The sequence below is a fragment of the Ammospiza nelsoni genome, chromosome Z (assembly GCF_027579445.1).
Source record: "Ammospiza nelsoni isolate bAmmNel1 chromosome Z, bAmmNel1.pri, whole genome shotgun sequence".
Taxonomy (NCBI): domain Eukaryota; kingdom Metazoa; phylum Chordata; class Aves; order Passeriformes; family Passerellidae; genus Ammospiza; species Ammospiza nelsoni.
The window spans coordinates 41556606-41580081 of record NC_080669.1 but is presented as its reverse complement, the minus strand read 5'-3'; the positions used below and the strand labels follow the sequence as shown (position 1 = coordinate 41580081).

General features: G+C 35.1%; 1 protein-coding gene across 1 annotated transcript in view; it reads left to right on the top strand.

Moving 5' to 3' along the window:
• The window catches only part of KDM4C (lysine demethylase 4C), a 252607-nt gene that overhangs the window by 122341 nt on the left and 106790 nt on the right, over positions 1-23476 (top strand). Inside the window, exons 9-12 of the mRNA XM_059492547.1 lie at positions 2518-2711; positions 6186-6424; positions 8508-8869; positions 10737-10848. Of these exons, the coding sequence (XP_059348530.1) occupies positions 2518-2711; positions 6186-6424; positions 8508-8869; positions 10737-10848 (907 nt within the window). The remainder of the gene's footprint in view (positions 1-2517; positions 2712-6185; positions 6425-8507; positions 8870-10736; positions 10849-23476) is intronic.

Sequence of the window (23476 nt, the reverse complement as noted above, 5' to 3'; positions counted from 1 at the left end):
CCTGCTTGGTTTTGTTAATTCTTCTTTAGTAGTTGTATTAAATGAAATGGAAACTGAGCAAAGATTATGGAAAGACAGAAATTGTGTCCCATTTAGATGTGATTTGAGTCTTTTAATACCTTATTATCATTCCAGCATAGAATACATTGTATTTCTAGATGTATTTTCTTTCTTAATGCTTCAGTGCTTACTTAAGTAATTATTTTCTGTCAAGGCTCTGAAAGTCTTGGTGTTTAACAACAAAATTTTGGCTTTAACTGTAATTTCTTACTGGTTTGTCACAACAGGGCTCAAATGTGAAAAGATTTTGTCCATTAAAGGGAGAGAAAATACACTATTACTTGTCTTTATATTACAGATTTCAATTTTAAAAGTTAAAAATATTACTGTGGATTTCTATGCACTTTTCCAGTATATAGAAGTGTCTTCATTGCTTTTTTTACTGCTTGTTGTGTCCTGTCAAGGACTCTCTGAATGGAACATACTATTTCTAATATGTTTGAGTTTTTTACAGAGTGCATGTATAAGTGTGTATATGCATGTTGTTTGAAAAGGGAGCATTCAGATGGTATTTTGGATAAAAACTATAATTAAAGGCAGCTGCATAAAATTGCAGTTTCTGTCTTGAATTTTTTCCCCTTCTTTCCATTTCATCCTCCATTAGATGGCAATGTTGGGAATATGCAGTATAGCAATGCTGACATTGAAAGGAAAGCAAGCATTTTTAAGACATCTCAGATGCTTTTTCAATATATATCTTGTGAATTCAAAGATGAAGAAGGGTGAACTAGAAATGATAGTTGGAAATAGTAGATAAAGAAATCTGCATTTAGTGTGCAGAAACCTTTCTGGTAGGAAAGTAGCATTCAGTCCTTTGTCTGTTTCTGCTTGTTTAAAAAAATGTAATAAAACTAGCTGTAGTAAACCACAATGGCAGGCCATTTATTTATCATTAAATTTTTTCTATACACCTCTTCTTACCTGAAAAAAATAGTCAGCGTTATTAAGCTATAGTGAAGTTCTTTCAAAGTTTTTTTATGTAAGACTATGTTTTAGACAATCAGTTTGCTTTCAATTTGAGAAAAATTTGCTAAGGTTTTTGTGGCAAGTTTTTGGTAGTGTAGAGTTGCTTTAGCAGTGGCTAATTACTACCATCTCTTGATCAGGAACAGTTCACACACTGGACAGAGCCAAATCCAACTGACTCCAAAATGAACTTACTGCTGCCCAAAGCTGAGCATGTCAGCTACTTTGGTGGCATTCATGTGACAGCAAATTTAGAAAGAATAAAAATCACTCTGCAGCAGCCGTGAGAGAAAAAAGGGAGACAAATGTGAAAGAAACATCCCCGCAGATACCAGTCAGGAGTGAAGTAAAGCCTGAAAAATGGGTGTTAAGGAAGTTGGTTTTAGTTTTGTTCTTGTTTCTCACTGCCATAACCTGTTATTAATTTACATTCATGTGTTTTCCTCAAGAGAAGTCAAAGATGGTAGCTGGTCAGTGACCTGCCTGTTCTTACCTAGACCTGTGGCATTTTCCATCTTATTTTCTCCCCCTGTCCTGCTGAGGAGGGGAAATGGAAGAGCAAATTGGTGGACACCTGACAGTCAGCCAGGATGAACCCACTATAGTTGTTTAGGTACTGTAGATGTATTGATTTACTTAATACAGTTTCCTACTGTCAAGTATTTTTGGGTACTGGGCTCAATGACTTTAATCTGAAAACTGACTCAGCATATACAGTATTTCAAGTGGAGGCTCCTTTGCCATTTTCATGACCATTAAGAGTCTATTCAAATAAGACAAAAATACTCTACGCAGATGCATAAGAAAAACAATGCAAAAATTCTTTGGGGGACTAAAGTTAGGGATTAGATTAAAGTTGATGAGGAAGGTATTACAGGTGATTCTAGAGTCTGCACTGTACAGTGGATTGGATTACCTGGATATTAGCACACCCTTTGAGACCTCAGACACAATACTCCTCTCTCTTGCTTCCTTTCTACTCTTTGTAGGAAAAAATTGGACAAAACTGTAACTTGATGTGGTACTTGTATGTATTTATGTTTTGAAGAGTTAAGTGCTGGGACTGTAAATGCCTGTAAAGACCTTTGGGTCAACAGGATACTACAAGAAGTATTTTTAAAAGTTGAATTCTGATGTCACTCAAGATATGTGCAATCTCTGGATTCGAGGTAGCAAGGTTTGCTTAAAATTGTCAAAACCAGCCAATAGAGCAGAAAGAATGCTGTAGTTTCTTTTTGTTCTTAACCCATAGAAGTTAATGAAACAAGTGTCCTTAAGTACTAGGGAATCCCAGTGTGACACATTTGTTCAGATAGTGTTTTCTTTTGAATAATCCTCTCCTCTTGAAAATTGAGAAAAAGTGAAAAAGGAAAATACTGATTAAAGTAGAATTGGTTTGTACATGTGGGATTTTTGTTTTGGGCTTTCTAACTGCAAACTGTGGCAATATTCCAGTACTTGTCACTTACAAATACCTGTCTTGTCTTGCAGTGCACTTGTAGGAGAGACATGGTGTCAATATCCATGGACGTCTTTGTGAGGAAGTTTCAACCAGAGAGATACCAGCTGTGGAAACAGGGCAAAGATTTATATACCATTGATCATACAAAACCAACTCCTGAATCAACACCTGAAGTGAAGATCTGGCTACAGAGAAGAAGGAAAATACAGAACTTTCCCAAGAGGTATTTATGCTTCTTTGCCATCTATTTATTTATTGTCTTTTTATGATGGCAGTGTCCTTTCTATTTCATTTTTGCTGCATTCTCTGATGTTGTTGTAGTTTTGGCCACAAGAGATTTTATTTTCTCATGGTAGCAATGAGGGGGTGGGGCTTGGAGCTGTGTGGTTGTGCCTGTCTTGTTCTCTACCATATGCATCGCTGCTGGGGCACAGAAGTAAGGGATTCTCACTTCTGAGAAGGAAGGGGGTGTGGTGTATACCCAGGGCTTGAGTGCTATGATGTCCTTTTGTCTTCGAAAGCCTTATGGCTCTGGATTGATTGGATTCAAATGAGTGTTTTGTGTGTAGTCGCCTGCTTATATAAACTGTTGTTATTGGTATTGTTGCTGTTACTGTTAATTTCTTTCCTTCACTCTCTCCCACCCGTCCCAACCACCTGGACGGGCTGGAGGGAGAGGAATGGCTGCATGGATTTTAACTGTTTTAACTTTCAGATGGGCTTAAACTATGTCACATGTTTTCTTTCAATTCATTTCCTTCAGACAAAAAAGGTTTGTCTGCTTTCTGTATTAAGACGATCCTGGGGACAAACCAGTATTCTTTCAGAGTGACTGTGAAAATTTAACTTATAAGTGATACTTTATAATTGTGTACCTAAAAAAGTTAGTGATTAAGGAGAACATCAAAATGCATTCAGATGTGTCACTTAAAATCTCTCTTTAGTAAGGGTTATTCCAGTGTAATTCTCAAGGAACAGATGGTTACCATTGTTTCTAGAGATCACAGCAACCAAAGAACAAGCGAGAAGACTCTCTTAAGAGTTGAAAAGGAGATTAAACAGGAAAAACTTATCATAGAGCTGTGATAGAATCCCACCAGCTGTTTCAAGTCTCCAAGTAACAGCCCTCAATGCCATTTTACCCTAAGGAGGTACCACTGCCTATTTGTCATGCTCTTGCAGTGCTGCAGCCAAAATCTGTCTTTATCTACCACAGGTCAGTGGCAGATCATAATAAGGGCTAAATCTCAGTCTGGTGACATGCCAACATCGCCAGAAAGTTAGGAGAATAAAAGAAATTTAGAAGAATAAGGAAAGTTAGGAGAAAAAGTCTCTCAGCTTGTCACTGACCTTTGACCTTTTAAAGCAGTTTAACATCAATTTTATTGAAATGCATTATGTTTTTTCTTTGCATTGCACATTCTCTCTACTATTGTGCTTTCCTGTCTTACGTAACAGGATTTTTATGGATTTTCTTCTTCATTATCTAAAGATATCTAAAGATCTGCTTAATTTCTAGCCAAAGGTGGGCAGTTTTATTGGTATTTTGGTATTTTAGTGCAGCTTTTTGAGTTGGAGATAATACTGATTTTTTAAAGATCTTCCATCTCCAAAGAATTTCACAGTGCAGTTAGTGGCTTTTTAAGCTTGGTCTTAAGCCAAACTTCCTCATTTTCTTTGTAAGTTAATGTATGTCTTGAGGAAAAGGTATGACAGTCAATCTGTAAAGTGAGGGACCAACTGGCACTGTAGCGGAACATTGTTACTGAAAATATAACACCACATTTGTTCTGGGTAAGGGTAGTTTGTGAGGTAGGATTGCTTCCTGAAGACAGCTAGTGAAGCAGCTGAACAGCCTGTTTGTTAGTACATGTATCATACTGACCTGGACTCGCAGAGAGTAATTCTGTTGTTTAACTAGGTGAATGCCATTTTTCCCTGTAGTAGGTTTCCCTGCATGTATTGTACAGCATAAATGCAAATTCCCACTTGGACCAGCAGTGATTCATTTAGTAGTACCCTTATGGATAGGTGATTCTGAATAAAAACAAAGACTATCTAGTAACTTTATTGAAAGTTTTATCACAGGATCGCATGGGCTGATTTACGCACCTTGCTAAGACAATAAACACAATTCTAGTGCTGTTTAACTCTTGAGTGAGCTTTTTTTCAGGCATGCATTGCAGAGGTAGATAAAATGTTTATTCAGCTTTGTTTCTAGTGTAATGTGTTAGTTAAAATTATAATTTTGATTATGGGAATAATACAAGTTTCAGCAAAGTGAAAATAAAAATCTTCATGAATATAGTCACAGGAAGAGCTTATCTCTGACGTTTACAGCTGAAATCCATTGCTGCTATATAACATTTAATAACTTCATGTAAATAGTAATAAACTATAACTTTCTGTTATTTACAGTGTGAACTGATGGTTCTGTCATACTTTGGCATATTTTCTGGAAATATCTATTTTATAGAGAATGTGTTGAAAGATACACATTTGTAGACATGGAACAAAATGTAAGGGGCAGCAAAATGTTTTTCTGGAGATGTGTAGAATCTCAGATGCAAGACCATTGTAAGACTCACTTAAAACTCTGTAAAATTCACCTGCAATAGTAGTGCTTTTATCTCTAATGTGTTATGAGCTTTGAAACCTGCTGTATGATGACATTAATACTCTTGTGTTGCCATCTTATTGCAAAAGCTCCATACCTTCTCGGTGATTTTACATGGGCAGCTCCTCACAGCACTGATTCCTTCTTCTTCCAGTGCAACCAACAGACTTCCACTCTCTCCTTCACCAGCTAACCCACTCTTTTGTAGCACTCGGCTTCTTATTGGACACAGCTGTGGCCTATTAAGGGCAGGGCTGTTCCTAATCTTTGGTGATTGGTACAGCTGCAACTCCTCAGGTGTGAGACTGCCTTCTGCGCTATCTTTATTTTCTTACATTCTGTCTCTCCACACTCTTTTGTCACATAGTTGAATTTGAAACTGGACTATCTTCTATTACATTTATTCTGATATAGATTATGAGCCTGTTTCTAATTGGTTTGCCATTTCTCCTGCCTTAAGCTTTCTCTTATACATCTGAGGGTGCAAAAACTTACACTCAATCTTTAATTTCAACTTTATTTTTTTTAACACAGAATAATTACATATATTGCTTGATATTGTAGCCTTTTGGAATATTCGGTGATCATAATATTTTACCTTTCTCAGATGCTTGTTGGTTCTGTTAAAACTCATTTAAAAACTTCCAAACAGATAAGCTTTTACGAGGATATTCAGACTAGTCTTTTATTAGCACTAAGGTTTGGAAATATCATCTGATTTTACTGCTACTGAGAGAGTTTTGTCTTCATTATTCTTGTAAGGATAGTTCTTTTTTGGTCTCAAAAAAATGATTTATTAAAAAGCTAGTTTGTGTGCTAGTTAAGTAATAGTTACTTAAAGACGGTTTTACTTTTAGAATTTAACAACTTTGCCATGGAATGGTGATAAAAGATTAGAAGGTTAAATCCAATCAATTGTTAATCTATGACTTAATAAATTGTAGCACTATCTCAACACAAAAAGGTGAAAAATTGTCAGTTTTTTACCACTTTAAGCAGGTGAAAGGGACATATATTGGTAGATGTTTTATCTTATCCAAGACAGACTTTCTACCCTGACAGCAATATCTCCTATAACAGCTTCCAGCACACCAGATCTCGATCTAAAAAGCTTAAAACTCCAGAGGACAAGAGAGTATCTGCTATGGTAGCTGATGAAAAAATCATAGTGACTGAAGCAGCTACTGATGCCTTCAAGGTCAGTGAAGAACCAGAAAAAAAAGTGAGAGTGGTAAACATAGGATTGCCTTCTGGGGAAGAAGAAAACAGTAGTAGAATGCATCTGGATCAGCATTTATTGGATCATGTCAAGGTTTCAGGTGAGATAAGCACTGATTATTTTTCACATGTAAGTTGTAGGCTGTTTATACTCTAATGTGACAAATCAGTGGGTGTTTAGTAAACTAAAGTATTGTCCTAGAATAGCATACTAAAATGTTTACTCAGGTAGTTATTTGTGCAAAGCAGATTGATATTTGGTAAGAAAGAGAAAATACCAAACTTAATATTCTTAATTGAGAGTGATACCACCAGAACTCTTTTAATTGTTTTTTAAAGGAGCAAAAAGAGTGAGGTTTTGTATATTATATTTCTTCAGTGGACTCACATATGTTACAGCAAAATGTTTTTGATATGGAAATTATACAGAATGTCTTAACACTATTCAGACAGGACAGAATATATATCCTTGGGAGTATGCTACATGTATTTACATGATGAACCTACAAATTGGAAGTGTTCCATACCTGTGCACAAGGAGGTTGTATTTTAAACCTCCAGATTCCTTTTAATTTCCTCTGCAGCTATCTGACAGCTATAAAGGTCTTGTCACGGCAAAGAGGTTTTTTCCCTCCACAATCATTTTTATTCTAATATACTTGGTTTATTCAGAACCTAATTTATTCTATTTCACATTCCATTCTAATTCTTGTTCCTCATAGTTCCTCATAGTTCCTCATTCCTGTTATAAAGCAAACTGGACTTTTCATTTAAGTTTTACAAGTTCCTATTTTGTTTTATATGCTACTGAAAATTCACTTTCAAATTGCATATAGACAGTGTTTTAATTATTGTGAATATTAATAGTTATGTTACTGCTTCCTTGGAGGTGGTAATCACCGTGATTGATGTACATAAAGATACCAAGATTTTTCAATATGGAAGTTTAGAAATTCCTCTACACAAATTTTCTGGTGCTCTATCAAAGCATTTCCAGGTCTGTTCTAGTTGTTGTTGTTTGTTTGTTTGTTTTTTAAAGGTGGTATTGCTTTGCATCTTCCCGCAACTTTTAATAGAGGTTTTGAGTGTTCATGACTACCGAGTAAATAGTATTTAGTTAGCACCCATTCTGTGTTTATGGGCAAGGGAAGGAAAAGCAGACAAGAGTGGAGAGCTGCCCTCTCTCCTTTGTCCTCTTAAAGTGTGGTGCCTGGACGTGTGTAGGAAAATGAACGTTTTTAGATGTGATAGAAGCAGTACTTGTGTTACAGAAGATAGTTTGCTCTGCATTGTCTTAACTAGTATGTCCATTGTTCTCAGTTGAAGCAGTACTTACAGTTTGTGCCCAGAGATTGCATGTTACTATTGTCTTTGTATTACCAAGTTTTATACTCATTTGACTTGAAAAGGAAATTTTTCAGAAAAAACAAGTTCAAATAACCTTTATGAAGAAATAATAGCAAGGGATTTGACGGAAACCCTTTTCTTTAATATCATGGATGTGCTGCTGAATCAGAATTCAGTGCAGTGTATGCCAGAGTTCTAAAGGAATGTTTTTTGAGTGACCTCTAGCCCATTGTTCTGTCTTTCCATTGCAAGCATCAGCAGAGAAAGAATTTTTATAAAGTCCACTCAGTTTCACTCTGAATTATAGAATTATGCTAATTGCTTTTCATTTTTAGACTGATGCTGTTGTTTAAAAACTGTTCTTGGTATCTATTTGAATTATATCTTTGTAATTATATACTATTAATCTTTGGTTATTTTCATTTTTAAACAGGCATAATAGGTATAAAATGTAGGGTAGAAGGTTCAATATACCACCCTTTTATATTTTTTCATTGACTCAAAGTGCATGTAGGCAACCTGAGTAAAGACTAAGAAAGCTACATGAATATTGATTATTTTGAATTAAATGATGACCTGCTACAATTCAAATGCAAAATACTGATTATTAAATGATGAAAACTATATTTCATGCTCTGAACTCAAACCATCTACATTTAATTTATTCTTTGATAAAACCAATGCTCCACTTTTGTGTATGCTCTTCCACCAAATGGTTTTCTGTATGATTTCTGAATGAGGAGCCATGCTTTGAATTTGAATAATTTAGATTGCTGTGAAATTCAATATGGTAATGTAAAGTGACATTTATTAACAAATCATATTCTTACTTTATAGGAAGAATCCCTTCTGACTCAGTTTTGACCCCTGTTCCTGTACTAGAGAGAACAAAAATGGAAGATGAGGACAGGATAGATTCCAGTCGCTCTTCCTTTATGCTTGAAGATTCTGTGGCTAGCAAGATTGCTTCCGATAGATGTAGAAAAGAAGACAGTTTGAAATCTCAGAATCTATATGCTTCATCCATACCATACCATAAAGCAGAGGGACAAACTTCTGAAGCAGAAAATCCAGATAGAGAGGAAAGTGTCTCGACAGAGGATGGTATCAGCAACCTAGAAAGTTCTGGAAGTAGTTTGGAATGTGGAGAAGTGCCCATTGTAAAAAAGGGTGAAGAAGACAGAATGGAAATATCCTGTGTATGTGAAACAAATTACATCATAATAGTAATATATTCTTGATTTAATGAAGTATGAATGAGCTCTGTTCTAATGAGACCTGATATCCATATTAAAGCATTTAAGAATACACATGATTTTAATCAGATGATAATTTGAATGTGTTTTGGATTGCTTAGGCAAGAGTGGCAATTCTGATCCCAAAGCAGACTGTTTTTGAAGTTTGCTTATTGTCATATTTTTCCCTGTTATTTTAGATGTCTATTAATTTCACTTTATATTTGTGAATCTGAAGTGTCAGCAACTATTCTCAAAGCTATTACCATATTCACTGTTTGCCAATATGAGCAGGGCTGTGAGCTTCACCTGCTTACTATTCTTGGATTTCGGAAATGAACTGAAATATGTAAAGGAAACACTTAAAGGAAATAATCCCACTATTAAAGGGAATATATTTTCAATTTTTAAACAGTAGGTTTTAATAATATTTTTTCTTTGGGTCACCTACAAACATATGGCCTTTTTTTCCTTACTATTTGGCTATGATGCATGGTTATCTTTGACTTCAGGATGCAAAATGAAAAATTAGGCTGTGGTGGTTGTCAGTAGCTTTCTGAGTGGTGAGCTGAATCTCAAATTGGCAGAGAGAAAGCAGGAAATCCACTGCCAAATTGCAAGACTTCATGGGGAATATATTTTAGAAACCAAACTAAAAATCGTACTGACTCTTCCACATATGTGAACTGTAACCATTTTTTTCAATGTTGTAAGTTTTGATAATCTTGGATCCAGCCTTTCCACTGTAATAAGGAGCAGTACAAGCATCTCAGTGTTTAATTAGCATGTATTAGAGATCGTATCTCTTCCTGTGCCTTTCAACCACATTATATTTATGTATTATGTTTCAGATTTTCTGTTGTATTACTCCATATTCTTTCTTTGTCTTTTAAGTGAAGAAGTGTACAAATGCAATTTAAAAAGCTGACAGTTCCCTTTCTACTTAATTAGTAACTGTTCTAGATCGTAAACCTGTCCTGTGCTTTGACCACATTTTCTGCCCTTTGTTTATCATGGTAAAAATAATGTTGTTTTATAATTTACTTCAACGGGCATGTGTATAATCTGCTAGGTTGCATCCAGGGTCTTGAGGCACAGAATGCTGTGGTCCATAAGAATTGTGTGAAACTCAGTCCTTCCCCCGCCTCTGCCAATGTCCCTGCCCTTCCTCTGGTCCTGAGCCTCCAGACACCATTAGTAACTCATTTTCTTTGGGATTCCTCCAGTGGCACTTCAAGACTTTGAAGTGTTGGTCTTAATTCTTGCAGCTTGAATAACTTTAAACTTAATGTACATAAGAGCGTTTGAGGGAGGAAATAATTTGTTCATCTACTAGATAAACATGTTAATAATTTATCGGGACTGTTGATTTCTTATCTCAGCTCTAGATTTATTTTTTTTAAATTTTTTATTCTTGAAGAATTTTGGAATCTTTCACAAGCTAAGCCAGTGGGTTTCCACTTCATTTTTCTAGCCACAGTTAGTGGCTATATTGTACTACAGGTATGCAGAATTTTTTGCAGAAAATCAGGACGATGCTGATCTTCCAGTCAAACATCGCATGAGCAAAACATGATTTATGCTTTCTAATTTAGGAAGGCTGTGATAAATTATACCTAAAATGATTTGTGTATGACAAGGATTGCACTTCTTAAATTAAAATATATATTCTTAATTAGAGGCAAGTGTTGTATTGGTACACTAAAGGTCCTTCAAGTATACTGTGGTACTATTTACAGACTTGATATCTGTGCTTCAGAAGAATGTTTATGTTTTTCATAATTAATTATGCAGAATTACATACTAAATTAGTTGTGGCTTTTCCTTTCAGTCAGAGGAAGTTGAAACAAAGAAAATATCTAAGAGCTGGCGTCATCCACTGCATAAACCCCCAGCTAGATCTCCAATGACTTTGGTTAAACAGCAGGCAACTAGTGATGAAGGTGAGTGGACTATTTAATACATTTTTCTGATGATAATTTTATGGTTTTATGAGACTATATATATAGGCATTTAGAGAGTCACTGCCTTGTGCAGACTACAAAATCTAAGAAATGTTCCCAACATAGGGATTTCCTTCTCTGAAGTAAATATAAAAAGTAAATCTGCTTTACCCAGCAATCATGTATCCAGCCGCCCAAAGTTGATGAATAAGGCTACTTTATTTTATCAGGTGTGACTTGGTGGACATTCTGGAAATGTGCATCAAAACTATAGATCAAAATCTATAAACAGACACATTCCTTTTTCATACCACTATACCATTTCAGTTCTGTAAACCACAAAAGTTTCATGTACTGTTTTCCGGAATCTCCTCAGTTAGCAGAATTGGAGTTTAGTTCTCACACTCCCTTAGATAGTTTGATAATCTGGACCTGATGCCGTGTCTGTGGCTATGGGTCTGATTCCAACATCTTTGCATCCTTCAGTGTTTATCTGCAATTTTTACCTGAATTTTCTCCCTCTCAAATGGATTTGAGAGTAGCTGTTTCTTACAGCTGCAGATAAATTTTCATTACTTGAGAGACAGCATGCCCGTTAATTGATTCTTCTTGTTGTAACTAAGCAATATTATACTTTCAGTTGGCAAGTTAGTCACTGTTGACCTGACTGCTGTAGGTTCAATTGACCTCTCATCAATACCTATCCCTTCTTGTTTCAACCCTGAAGTAATTGATTTGTGTCTTCTGCCCCACTAGTTTTAGAAAGCTATACTTTCTCTTTCATTTTTTATCTGAGCTGCAGCTTTGCCAGGCGTGATACTTCAATTAGCTGTTAAGCATCTTTCTGAAAATTAGACAGCTTAAACCCATGATCTGTATCATATATGAGTATGTTTGAATACCTTGAGGGCTAGACAGAGCATATTTCAGAAAATGTTATGGTAATTTACAGGATGATATTAATATTGTTTCATCTAGTAAAGTAATTAAAGATTTAATATGTGGTAGGTTGCAGTAAAAGTGCTCTTTTTAAATTAGAGATTAAATTCCTTTTGGCTGCTGATGCTTTTTCAGTATTATGGTTGGAACATACTGTGGATTTCCTATTTACATGGATTGTGTATGATATAATCTGGCTAGATGATAATGTGATGACAGTTTTGAATCAAGGATTTTTCTAATACTAAGACATTCTCCATCTCATCCAGTAGTTTGCCAACTTCCTGGTGTATTAATGTTTTGTGAAAGTGGCAACATCCTGACAAGAAATCATATACCTTAAAGTCTTTCCTCTTTGCTTGATGATTGTCCTTTCAATAAATAAGGATTTATTTTGTTAGGAAAGTAAGAGCTGTCTTAGAATCAGTAGCCATTAAGCATGCTTACTGATTGAAGGAAGTTATTAAGAGTTTTATTGGACATGGCAAGTTTTGGTATTTCCTGGCTGGAACTGGAATTATTATTATTTTCACGCATCTGTCTCTCATTGTAATCAAATAATTGGCTGACTTTTGTAGGAGCACCAAAAGAGAAGTGGTAGCATTTGGGTGAGCAGGATGTTTACATCTAAGGCAGAGATTGAAGAACTGATAAAGGAGACTGTCAAGCTGTAGCCCCATTAAGTTACCTGACACATGATGACATGAGGGCTAGACAATTTTCTGATTTTTTTCAAGACAATTTCATTTTTTTCAAGTATCTGTGTCAGATACTAGGGAAGTAATCGCTATCAATGTGCTTATGATTATATTTGTCATTACGAAGGTGCTTCATCCATATTCCGGATAGTAGCTAGTAGAAATGTAATTCAGCATTCATACTTAGTTCTTGTTCTCTGTGGTTTTGGGCAAAAATTATGCTGGCTGAGACTATGATCGTATAGTCTCCTGATACAGTAGTTTCTGATTGTGTCACAAGAGGGATTTGTGTGTTGTACATTAGTTTGTATTTTAATTTATCTGGATCCAGTAAAATGATAACTGCAGACAAAGTAAAGGAAGAAGATATGGGCTAGTGTTGTCGTGAAAAGTTAAGAAATTGAGGCTTTTTATTTAATCTGTAACTTGTATCACTTTTCACAAGTTGGAAAGTGTTCTGATGGTCTGTAGCCATTTCTAATATAGAGAATGTATATTCAAATTCATATATTTGAGGTCTTTCAGATACTAGGGTTCTATTAAGAAGTTTCTGTGAATATAGGTGATCAGTGGATGTTAACAACGTGTAGGCAGCATTCTTTGACACTGTTAGCCATTTCAGAATTGTAATTTTGCAAGTAGAATATGTGTTGAACAGCATGCTTAAATCTTAGCAGGAACTTTGTGAATTCACTTTTAATACTGAGTTCTTCGACAGAAATGAATATTTTTTACAGGATCACTTGGACATTTGAGTTTTGTGCTTTCTTTTTATCACTGTATATTCTTATATATGTTGTGTATTCCTTTATGAAAAATAATTAGGTTAATTGGTTATTTGTTGTCTATTGGTGTTATTTTTTTCACTCTTGCTGAAGCCTTTCCTTATGTATGTCTGACTTCTTGTGGAATAAATGCTTAAAAGATTGAACACTGAGAAATACCAGGGACTGGAGAATCAATCCTAAAAATTGTAGATCAAGTTGCCAGTTCAAGAAAATAAGTGCACCAGTACAGTGTGGGCTCTATGTCACACTCAACATACTAACAATTTTTATGAAATGAACCTTGGTCTTATACTCAGTGCAGTATGTTAACTTGTGGTAATCATATTCTGTTGTATTTAATACACTTGTATTTCTGTTCACTTAAGCAATAAAAAAGCAAATTCAGCAGAAGGAGCAGGCATGCACTAACTTTGCATGCACATTGATTGGTCCCAGAGATTTCTTTCCAGCACTATTTGGTCACGCAACATTAGAAACTGTTTTTAGATTGAAGTTGACTAAAATTTCCCATTCCCCTAAATAATATAATTATAGTGTATAGACTAAATTCAGTATGGGCATCTTTGTATATGTTTTTTTGCATTTTAAGTATGATTCAGAATTTCATAGTAATTTTGCTTTCATTAGTTTGTAAGGTAAGGAAAACAGAAAGAGAGAACTCTGTAAATGGAAACAGTGGCTTCTGCTGTGAGAAGAAGCCTTGGTTTTTACATTCACTGTCAGCATCCTGTGAGATGTGCTTGTTTTGATATGACTAATCAAACCATTTAAGGCTTGTTTAGTAACATCAATAATAGGCTAAGCCTGCTTAAATAGGGGAAAATTACACTTGTAGATGCAGTTACTATTATTTTGTTTCAGAGTTTAAGATGAGAGATTTTGCTTGAAGATTCTCATTTACTTCAGAAAGAAATGTTTTATTCCTGATGTTGTATAGGTAGATAAAAATTTGCTAACCAGTTGATAGATGCATGTTTATATTTGCCACATTAGTATTACAATTTCCAGTATTTCTTTCCCTCCCATAATGTTTTGTTGAATGAAGTTTTACTTCTTTAAAATACTTTGTTTTTGTGTGAGTATTGGTTAATCAAGCACATAATTATGTGTTTTTCATATATCATCATCATTTAGCACAGAAGACTCCAGCACTATCTACCCCTTCAACAGTCTTAAGTATGCGATAAAAATGTATTTTCTGTAATTTTCTCTGGTACCTGTATTACTTCTGTTTTGTTTAAATTCAGTTTTCAAGGTATGATTGATATAATTACAAAAATTTCTGACACTTGAGAAGCATGTGGTGTTCTGAAGACCCTAAGAGACCTTTTATAAAAATGTGGTATAATCTTTGGTAGGTATTTAGAAAAGTGATGTGTTAAAACATCAACTAAATGCTTTTCCTGAATTTCCAGTACTCTTGGACCAGCAGCTGATCTCCAGAAATGGCAAGAACTGACAGCTTTGATTATTACCACTGGCAGCTCTAGTCCCTTGACATATTTAATAAGTAACAGTTATCAGCCTTTTAGTGGACCACCTACAGGATTTAAGATAAGCCAGTATTTTGGTCAAGAGGGGAATACAAACCAGTTCTTGTAACATTTATCCTCATTTGCTGGGCAGTGGTACATGTTGTGATCATTGAAGAGTCACTGTTCTTTTAGATGAACTTTGCAGCTCTAATTGTGCTGCTTTCTTAGCTTTACAATATGGTATTTTACCTCATAAAGGATTGGATGGAATTACAGTCCTGTATCGAAAGGCATGTATAATTTCTTATTATCAGGTGTGCCAAAATGAAAATTGATTTCTTGCTGCATTAGTACAGCCTCTCATTTGCTTTCTCAAGTGTAGCAATGGAGTTGGTAGTCAAACTGGATGTGATGTTTACCAAAGAGACAGATATCTCTTCTGTGGGGTGATGCTTTGCAGCTGAGTATTACAGCGGCCTGAGTGGGTCGCTGCTGGTGAGAGAGAGACGGTGAATCTTGTATCTTGATCAGAAGGCTGAATTTATTAATATATGATATAATACATTATAATTATACTAAAAAGAATATAGAGAGAGGTTTGCAGAGCTGCTAGCTAAGCTAAGAATAGATAGAAAAGAACCCACAACAAAGTTGTGTCCAGGGACTCAGTCCCCTGGCTTGCACTGATGATTGGCCCTTAATTATAAACATAGAAAATGAGCCAATCAAGGTGAATCCTATTGCATTCCACAGCAGCTGATAATAATTGTTTACCTTCTCTTCGGGGGCCTCTGGCTCCCGAAGACACAGAAATATGAAAGAAAAGGATTTCTGTGGAGAAATGTCTGCGACAGCTGAGCTTCTGCATAATTGTGGTCCAAAGAAAAACACAAAAAAACCTATGACTTGTGTTTATAAATGATTAATTCATTGGAGTATTGGTGAAGAGTATTACCTAGTAAGTTGTTCTGGTAATAACTTTAGTTTTTCATCTTAAAAAAAGCCTAGCCCATAGAATTATCATCACCTCTGTCAAAATCTGAAGCTGCATTGTAAACCACTAGTATTGGGAGTGACTTAGTTTTAATGTCAAAGGTATTTTGCTAATTGTCTTGGCTGAGATGTGTATGTAATATATATATATTTTAATGTACAAAATAATTACATTTAATAAATTGATTCTTGAAGGAGTTTAAATGCAGTTGTTTTCTAGTGTATGAAGTGTTTATGGGATATTTGATTCAGTGGTCTGCAGGAACTGTAGCTTAAAGATACAAATTTGTAATTCTAATTTGGGCATTGATGTGTCATGCATTTGGATCTGTGATTGAGTGTGTTTTGCATCTTCTATACTTAACTTATAACTTATATACTAAACTTATGAAGAGGTCTTGGTTCAGTGAAGAACTTCTGGACAATCTTAACATGTCCAAGTAACCTTGTTCCTCAAATTTCACTTGTCTTTTGCCCAGAGGAACTTGTGCTGAAATGATATGTTGACATAGGTTAGATTTATGCTACCTGAGAGATACAAAATAACCATAAAGTAAGTTTTCCCCACTTGGTACTTTTTTTTTTCTCTTTAGAGTAGCATAAAACAGGAGTGTACTCTAACAACATAACACTTGGATATTTATTTGATCATATAGTATCTGTAAGTATGGTCAATGATGTTACATTTTAATTTCCAAAGTAAGGAAGTACCACCAGGTAATTCTGTTGTATCTGAGTGACTTGTTTTATTAATAGGCAGGACATGCCTAATGATGAGGGAGAAAGCTTTCATTTTTTCCACTTCTGTACAGATGTGTACCTTGGAAGACTACAGTGTTTAATTAGTAACTCAGTAAGCATGTGTGTAGATGGCAGTATGAGTTCCTAAAAATCCCAATGGAATATTAGTTATTGATCAAGTTTTTTTGTTCTAAGTACATTGACCACAAGCAGATTACATTATAATGCAAAATATGAATTTTTTTCTTAAGAACTGTGAAAAATTACACGAGAGAATGGAATTGAGAAAGCAGCTGTTAGTAAGTGCTATGAATTAAAGCTTTTCAATAGAGCAAGTATCTCCTAATCTTTAACTTGTAGTTTGGATTGAAGTGGTTTTGTACTGACATACAGGTTTTTTGCTGATAGGCTGTGCAGTAGATTCCAGCAGATATTCTTTTGTTTCTGCTTTGATTTTGCTGAGATGCCTCTTTGAACGGATTTATAAATACAGGTGCTATTGTTTAAATTTACACAGTGCAAAGACAGATGAAATTACTGGAATTGCTTTAATACATACTATATATATTTATATATATACACACACACATATATATACAATAATGGAAATTATGATACCAGTATGCTGTAAATACTTAATGTTGGCAGTCCATACAGATTTAAGAACATCTCCCTTTCTGTGGCCTTCTGTCCACATTTTAAAAAAGTTGTCTGACTAGTGGATCACCTCTAAGCTTGGTTTCTGGACATGGTAAGTAGCTATTTCTGGAGACCCTGAAAAAGTCATGGACTTTAGCATCAGTAAGAATGTGTTGCTTGTGCTTCAGCTTAGGTAGCCAGAATAAGTAGACATCTTTGGCAATTTGAACCGTAACTTTTAGGGTTAAATTCTTCATTCTCTATGCACAAAAGAGCTGTGCATGTGGAATGCAGCTATTTAGGGAATGCTGTGACTGAAAGATTGGTTTTTACCCCTTGTAATTGTTTTGTGTCTTTATGATCTAGTGTTTCAAATAGAGAATTATTTTGTTGCAGAAATTAGTAAGCAACCAAAAATGGTACTTTTCAAAAATAACAATGCTATGGTTCCATAAAGCTAGTTTTACAGATCATTTAAATGTAAACTGAATCTCTATGCTATGAGTCCTCAGAGCTTTGTCTAAGTTAGCTTATTGGAATCATAGCAATGTAAATCAAATACATTTTAGTTACTTTGCAATTTGTCAGAGAGAAAGACTGAGGTCCAGTACAGCCTGACAGGGTCATTTTACATATTCCACATATTGAAAATGTAGTATAATAGGAATTTTTACTTTGTGTAAGTAATACTATTTAACTGTTTCTTTTACTTGTTCTAATGTGCTGTGTTAATTTGTCTTCTAACTTATGCACTAGTGCTCAGAAATAAATACCCAGCAACCTGTGAACCTTTTCTCTCCTTTCTTCAAGTTCTTAGAATTTTTTCAGTTTTTCATATTCATCCGAAGTGTCGGTGAGATCAGTGCTTCCTGCTTTCTGTGAAAAATCGTGGTCAGGGTTTTCCCATCCCTCCTTTTCAAAGTTATTAATAAGATTTTTCTAGCCTTTGCTGGTATTTATACTAGCTTTATTTACTGTTTTAAGTGGTAGTGGTCCTGTCTGCAGCCAGTCTTAATCACAATGAGGTCTTTCTTACTAGATTCTTATTTGTGACTAACATCAAATCAGAAAGAATGTTTTTGCCAAAGTAATCCATTATCTTTTAGTGAGTTCCACTCACCCTCAGGAAAAGCCTGCTGACTGTGCCAGTTAATGTAGGAGTACAATACACTCTGACCAGGTTCTTCAAGATACTCTGTGTGTGGATGATTTAGTGAAAAATACAGGATTTTCATATTTGAAATTACTTGAAGTTACATGGCATTTAAATTTAGCAGAGTGATACAGCAATGCACTTAAATGACAGTGAAGATACAAATTATGTTTATCAGGGTGTTGAATTTTAATATACAATTCAGTCAATAATACAATATAATATAAAATACCAGTACAAATCATATTGAGCAAAGTCTAGCAATCACAATAGACAGTTCAATCATGAAACCAATGTGAATTTGATTATGGGGCTCAAATAGTATGCTGAAGGAAAATCAGAATATCCCAGTATAAAATCTTCCAAATCTGTCATATAAATTGTCTTTTAAAAATGTTTTTGTTTTTCTTAAATGCTGAATATTTAAAACTTTTTGAAACATTTTCAGATCTGTTACAGTGGATGTCTTACACTTTTTTATATTGAACTTCTTTTTTTATTAAAGGATTTATTAAACTTTTTTTATTAAAGGATTAAAGTTACTTTGTTTTGGGAGCTAAACCTGATTTGATCCAGGAGCTCTTCGGTTGAACTTCTAGACTCTGATTCAATATAGTTATCTTTCCATGTAATTTTTATGAGAATTGGAGTATTAATACCTAATTTGGCAATTCGGCTCTCTAACCAAAAGAGAAGTATGTATGCATACTTCACAGTACTTGTTCTCAAAGGTCCCATACAAGAGTACAATAAATTAAAGACTTTTCTGTTCATATTTTGCTATGAGATCCATATCTTTTATGACTGAAAAAAAAGAAACACAGTTTCTGAAACTAAGTTTGCTGATACACTGCTGGAGCAATAAAGTTTTCAAGTACAAGACTCTTTCCCAACTGTCTTATTTTTTTATTTTATTTGTATTATTATTATTTCCTCCAGGACATTTGAAACTATAGATAATGTCTCCCAGGGCTGAGATTATGCTCAACTACCTGAAAAATAACAGATGCTTCTGTGCGCTTCATAGCGGAGAATGCTGCTCTACAATGCCAGGAAACATCAGTGGAACATAACCCCAAGCAGCAAAATCATTGTTGAAATTGGCAAAAGCAAACTGTACTGTATTAGTGTCTATGGCTTTTCACATCTGCTGGGTTAAATCAGCAAATCTGGCAACAGCCCATTCTGCAAATGGCCCAAATGTTTTCTGCCTGATAATTTGAGTTTAACTTAGTAAGCAAAAACCATTCAAAGCATTAACATTTTGTGTTGGAGCAAGTTTCCCACAAACTGTTAAACCAGTGACATTAGTAGAAACCATTCATTCACTTATTCACTTGGAAAGCAGCATAGTGACTATTTAGAACTACTTTGCTATGGAAGGAGTTTCCTTTGTATCCAAACAGATCCTGGGCTGTAATTTTGTTTTTTGTCGACACAGTTTGTTTTAATGAATTGTTTCACTTTTCTTAAATATGGCAAGGAGTGCAGATATGTATGAATATCACATTCATGAGAACTGGTATTTCTGAAATTACGTTATAGAGATTAATTGAGCCTATAGAAATATTGTTTTCAGATACAAATATGATAGCAGCAACTATCATCAAGTTTAGCATTGCTAGTCACCTTGTACTGTAAGTAATACTATGGCTGAATTGTATGTGTTGTGGTTTAAGCCCAGCTGGCATCTAAGGACCACACAGTTGCTCACTCACTCACTCACTCACTCACTCACTCACTCACTCACTCACTCCTCACTCCCCCACCAACGAGACCGGGGAGACAGTTGGAATATTCTTGTACCACTCACGATCAGTGGCACAAGATGCAGGAAAGACCTTGATGCTGGGCAAGCACTATTTAGCAATGACAAAAAAATCTCTATACAATCAATACCATTTTCAGTAGAAATCCAAAACACAGCTCCATACTAGCTACTGTGAAGAAAATTAGCTCTACCCCAGCCAAAATCAGCACAATATGATACAGTAAAATTTATATCAGCTACTATGCATTTGTTTAAGTCATAATTGTATCATCAAGTACTTCTGCTTTTCTGTTGGAAAAAAGATCATTTGGTCTAACTCCTTAGGAAACAAAATATTTAATCTGATTATGAATTGTATCTGGTAAAGTAATACCACAAAAAACATTTGCAGTAGAATAAAAATGCCCAGGTGGTTTAGGGGGAATCAAGATCTCTGAGCACTGTTAGTGGTCACAATAAGATGTTTTTACATACTTAGGAATAGACTGCATTACACTGTCCAGTTAAAAATTTTTTTGACTGGTATTAATCCATTTTAGACTTCAGCATGAATGTGTGATATATGTATAGCCAGAAACATGACAGAAGTTACAAGAAATTGACTTCATTCGTATAGGAGTGTTTAAAAACCACGTGCATACTAATAGACTTGCAAAATAAAATACCTTTCATTGGTATTTGTGAGTATGCGTATGTGCTAAGCATGAGTGTGCAATCTCTCTTGAATAGTGCTGTCAATTGAGGTGCGGATTTCCCTGTCATGGCTGGCAGGTTCAAATCTTATATTTTTCTTTTATTCTCTCTGACAGTGAGATGTATTTTGTACTGTAGTTGAGTTGAAAGTTTCTATATGAAAAAATACTAAGGATGCTTTATTCACTTTTGTCTTGATTACCTTTCAATTTGAAATGTATGTTTTGTGCTGAAAAGCTGTAAAAAAATGTTACACCAGAGTTCACACCAAGGAGTTCTGTTATGTGCCTGTGCAGAGTCCTGTTAGTGTGCTTACTGTCAGTGAATTGTGAGGAAGTGCTGGTGACTTGATCTGAGTTATAGCAGACACAGAAGTCAAGGTAGATTCCCCAGCTCCATTTCATGTGCTGTGTAAAGAAAATGCTCTGTATAGACATACATTATATTTCACACACTGCATTGGCTGTCCTTTATCTTTCAAATTGCCAGTCTTGGGCTGTTTGTAGGTGCTCTTAGAGCAAGGCCAGTTACCACAGTGAAGGCTTGATTGCATAATGATGCATATTATAGAGTGTTGTTGGTTGGCAGCATTGAATAAGGTACTATTCATCAAAAACTTGCTGTACCAGAGCTGAGAGCATTCTCATGCTCTTCCAGAAAAATGGCAATATGTAAGATTATGAATGAAACATCAGGTTCATAGCACTTCTTGAAACATTATATACTGGTCTTATAAAGTAGATGCTTGTTTTTTGGTGGGGTATGTAGGGCAATGTATCTTTTGCTGTAGGAACAGATGCTTCCACCACAATTTTTTCAGGTTTTGAGTACTTGCAATTGGCACTGATTCACAGCTGAACTAAAAAAGTATGCTTGCTTATGACAATAGAGTTTCTGAGATCTGAGTCAGTCACTACAAATTGTTCTCTGTTCTTATTTTGAGAATCGTCAGTTAAGGTGGATTTTGAAAAGAGCTAGCTGGAGGTTGCAGTTGTATTGTGCCCTTCTAATAGACACATCTGATCAGAGAAACACTCATCTCACATGAGGCCACTGAGTGTCTACCCTGAAACCGCATGCAACAATATGAGTTAGGAAAATAAATTTATTTTAGTCTGAGCCACTGATTGCTCTTTAGCTAAATAGTAAGTAATGAAAGGAGTAATTTAAGAAAATAAAAGGAGTGAGAAGCACTGAATAAACAGAAAAAAAAAGAAATCTAAAAATTCCTTAAGTTTTCCACAGTGTTTTTGGGCATCAGTAGGACATTGGTATTATCAGATGAAAACGTGAAGAAAGGCCATTAACTGTGCCAAGATGGTAGTGTTTATTACATCAAGTAATTATATTCTCTATGCCTTCTCTCAGACAGTTGGAGAGCTGTTTTTTTCTTTAATTTCCTTGCCTGTTTTGGTTAACCAGATTCTCAGTTTTTGTTAATGGTGCATAACTTTTCTGCCTACGTGGAAATCAGGAAGGTACTTCCTCTTGTACTACCTGAGAAGCTTATGTGGAAATTCTTCCTCTCACTGATGCTGTTGCACGCACGAAAAATAAAGCACACAAAATGAAGCTGCTTAAGTTCTACTGATGCAGAATAGTTTCGCAGAAGATTGCATTCCTCACCTTCCTGGTTAGGAAGTTGTTTAAAGCAGCATTGTGATGTTTTGTACATGCTTTGTAGTGGGGTCATGTACTTTGTAACTTTTTTTTTTAATACTGGTTTCTTTGGAAATTTGATTATTTCACTGTGGGTGGGTGAATGTTGATTAAAAGGACATGAAATAATATTCTGAAATTTTTGAAAGATGATAATTTAGGCTCAAGGTTGACTAGGAAGTTCCTGAGGAGAACTGAAATTTATTTGTCTTACAGTAGTGGTAACAGAGTATTAGACAAAGTTTATAATCCTTAGGAATGTCTTTCTATTCTGTTTTCTCTTAATTTTGTATCCTGTCAGTGAACCCTTCAGTACTGGATTAAGCAGCTTCTCTCTGAAAAGAGGATTGATATTTTTCCTTTCTTGTTGTGGTGGAGAAGAGTGAGGGGTTGCATGGTGTAATATACCAGAGGATCATGTCAGAGAGCTTGTGTAGTTCATGCAGGGACAGAAGACTGCAGTAAGGATCGTGAAGAAAACAGTCACACCTTAAAGGACCTAGAAGGACATAGAATTCAGAATTACAGGTGTTAGAGATCAGAGGTAAATAAATGAGGAGTGTTTGCTTCTAGTCAACAACTAACTGGAAGTGCTCTAAACATAATGTAAAGGAGAAAGGAAATTTATTAAAATAGTGTTAAATTTTTATGAGTTTATGATAGATAGAGTCTGGTACATATATATATATGACATCTTGTCCTTGGCTTCTTTTGGAATGAGGTTCAAAAATAAATACAAACTCTTGATAGCGACAAAAAGCTATTAAAGCCAGCATTATTCTTGTGTCTTAAATTCTTTTCAAGTTCTTGTTTGGGAAAGCTTTTGTAAATATCACACAAGAGGAAACTGAAATTATGGAGTTTTTATGAAATTAAGGTGTGAATACTGTTTTCATTAAAACTAGAACCAATATAATAATGAACTCAGCAGCCTGCTGTAGGCAGTCAAAAGCCTGTATGAAAGAACTACAATTATCAACCCAGAACTGGTCTCAGGACTACAAATATGAAGTTAGATTTTTGTATAAAGAAGAACTTTATAGGCTGAGGTTCTGGGCAGAGCCTTCAAATATCATGGG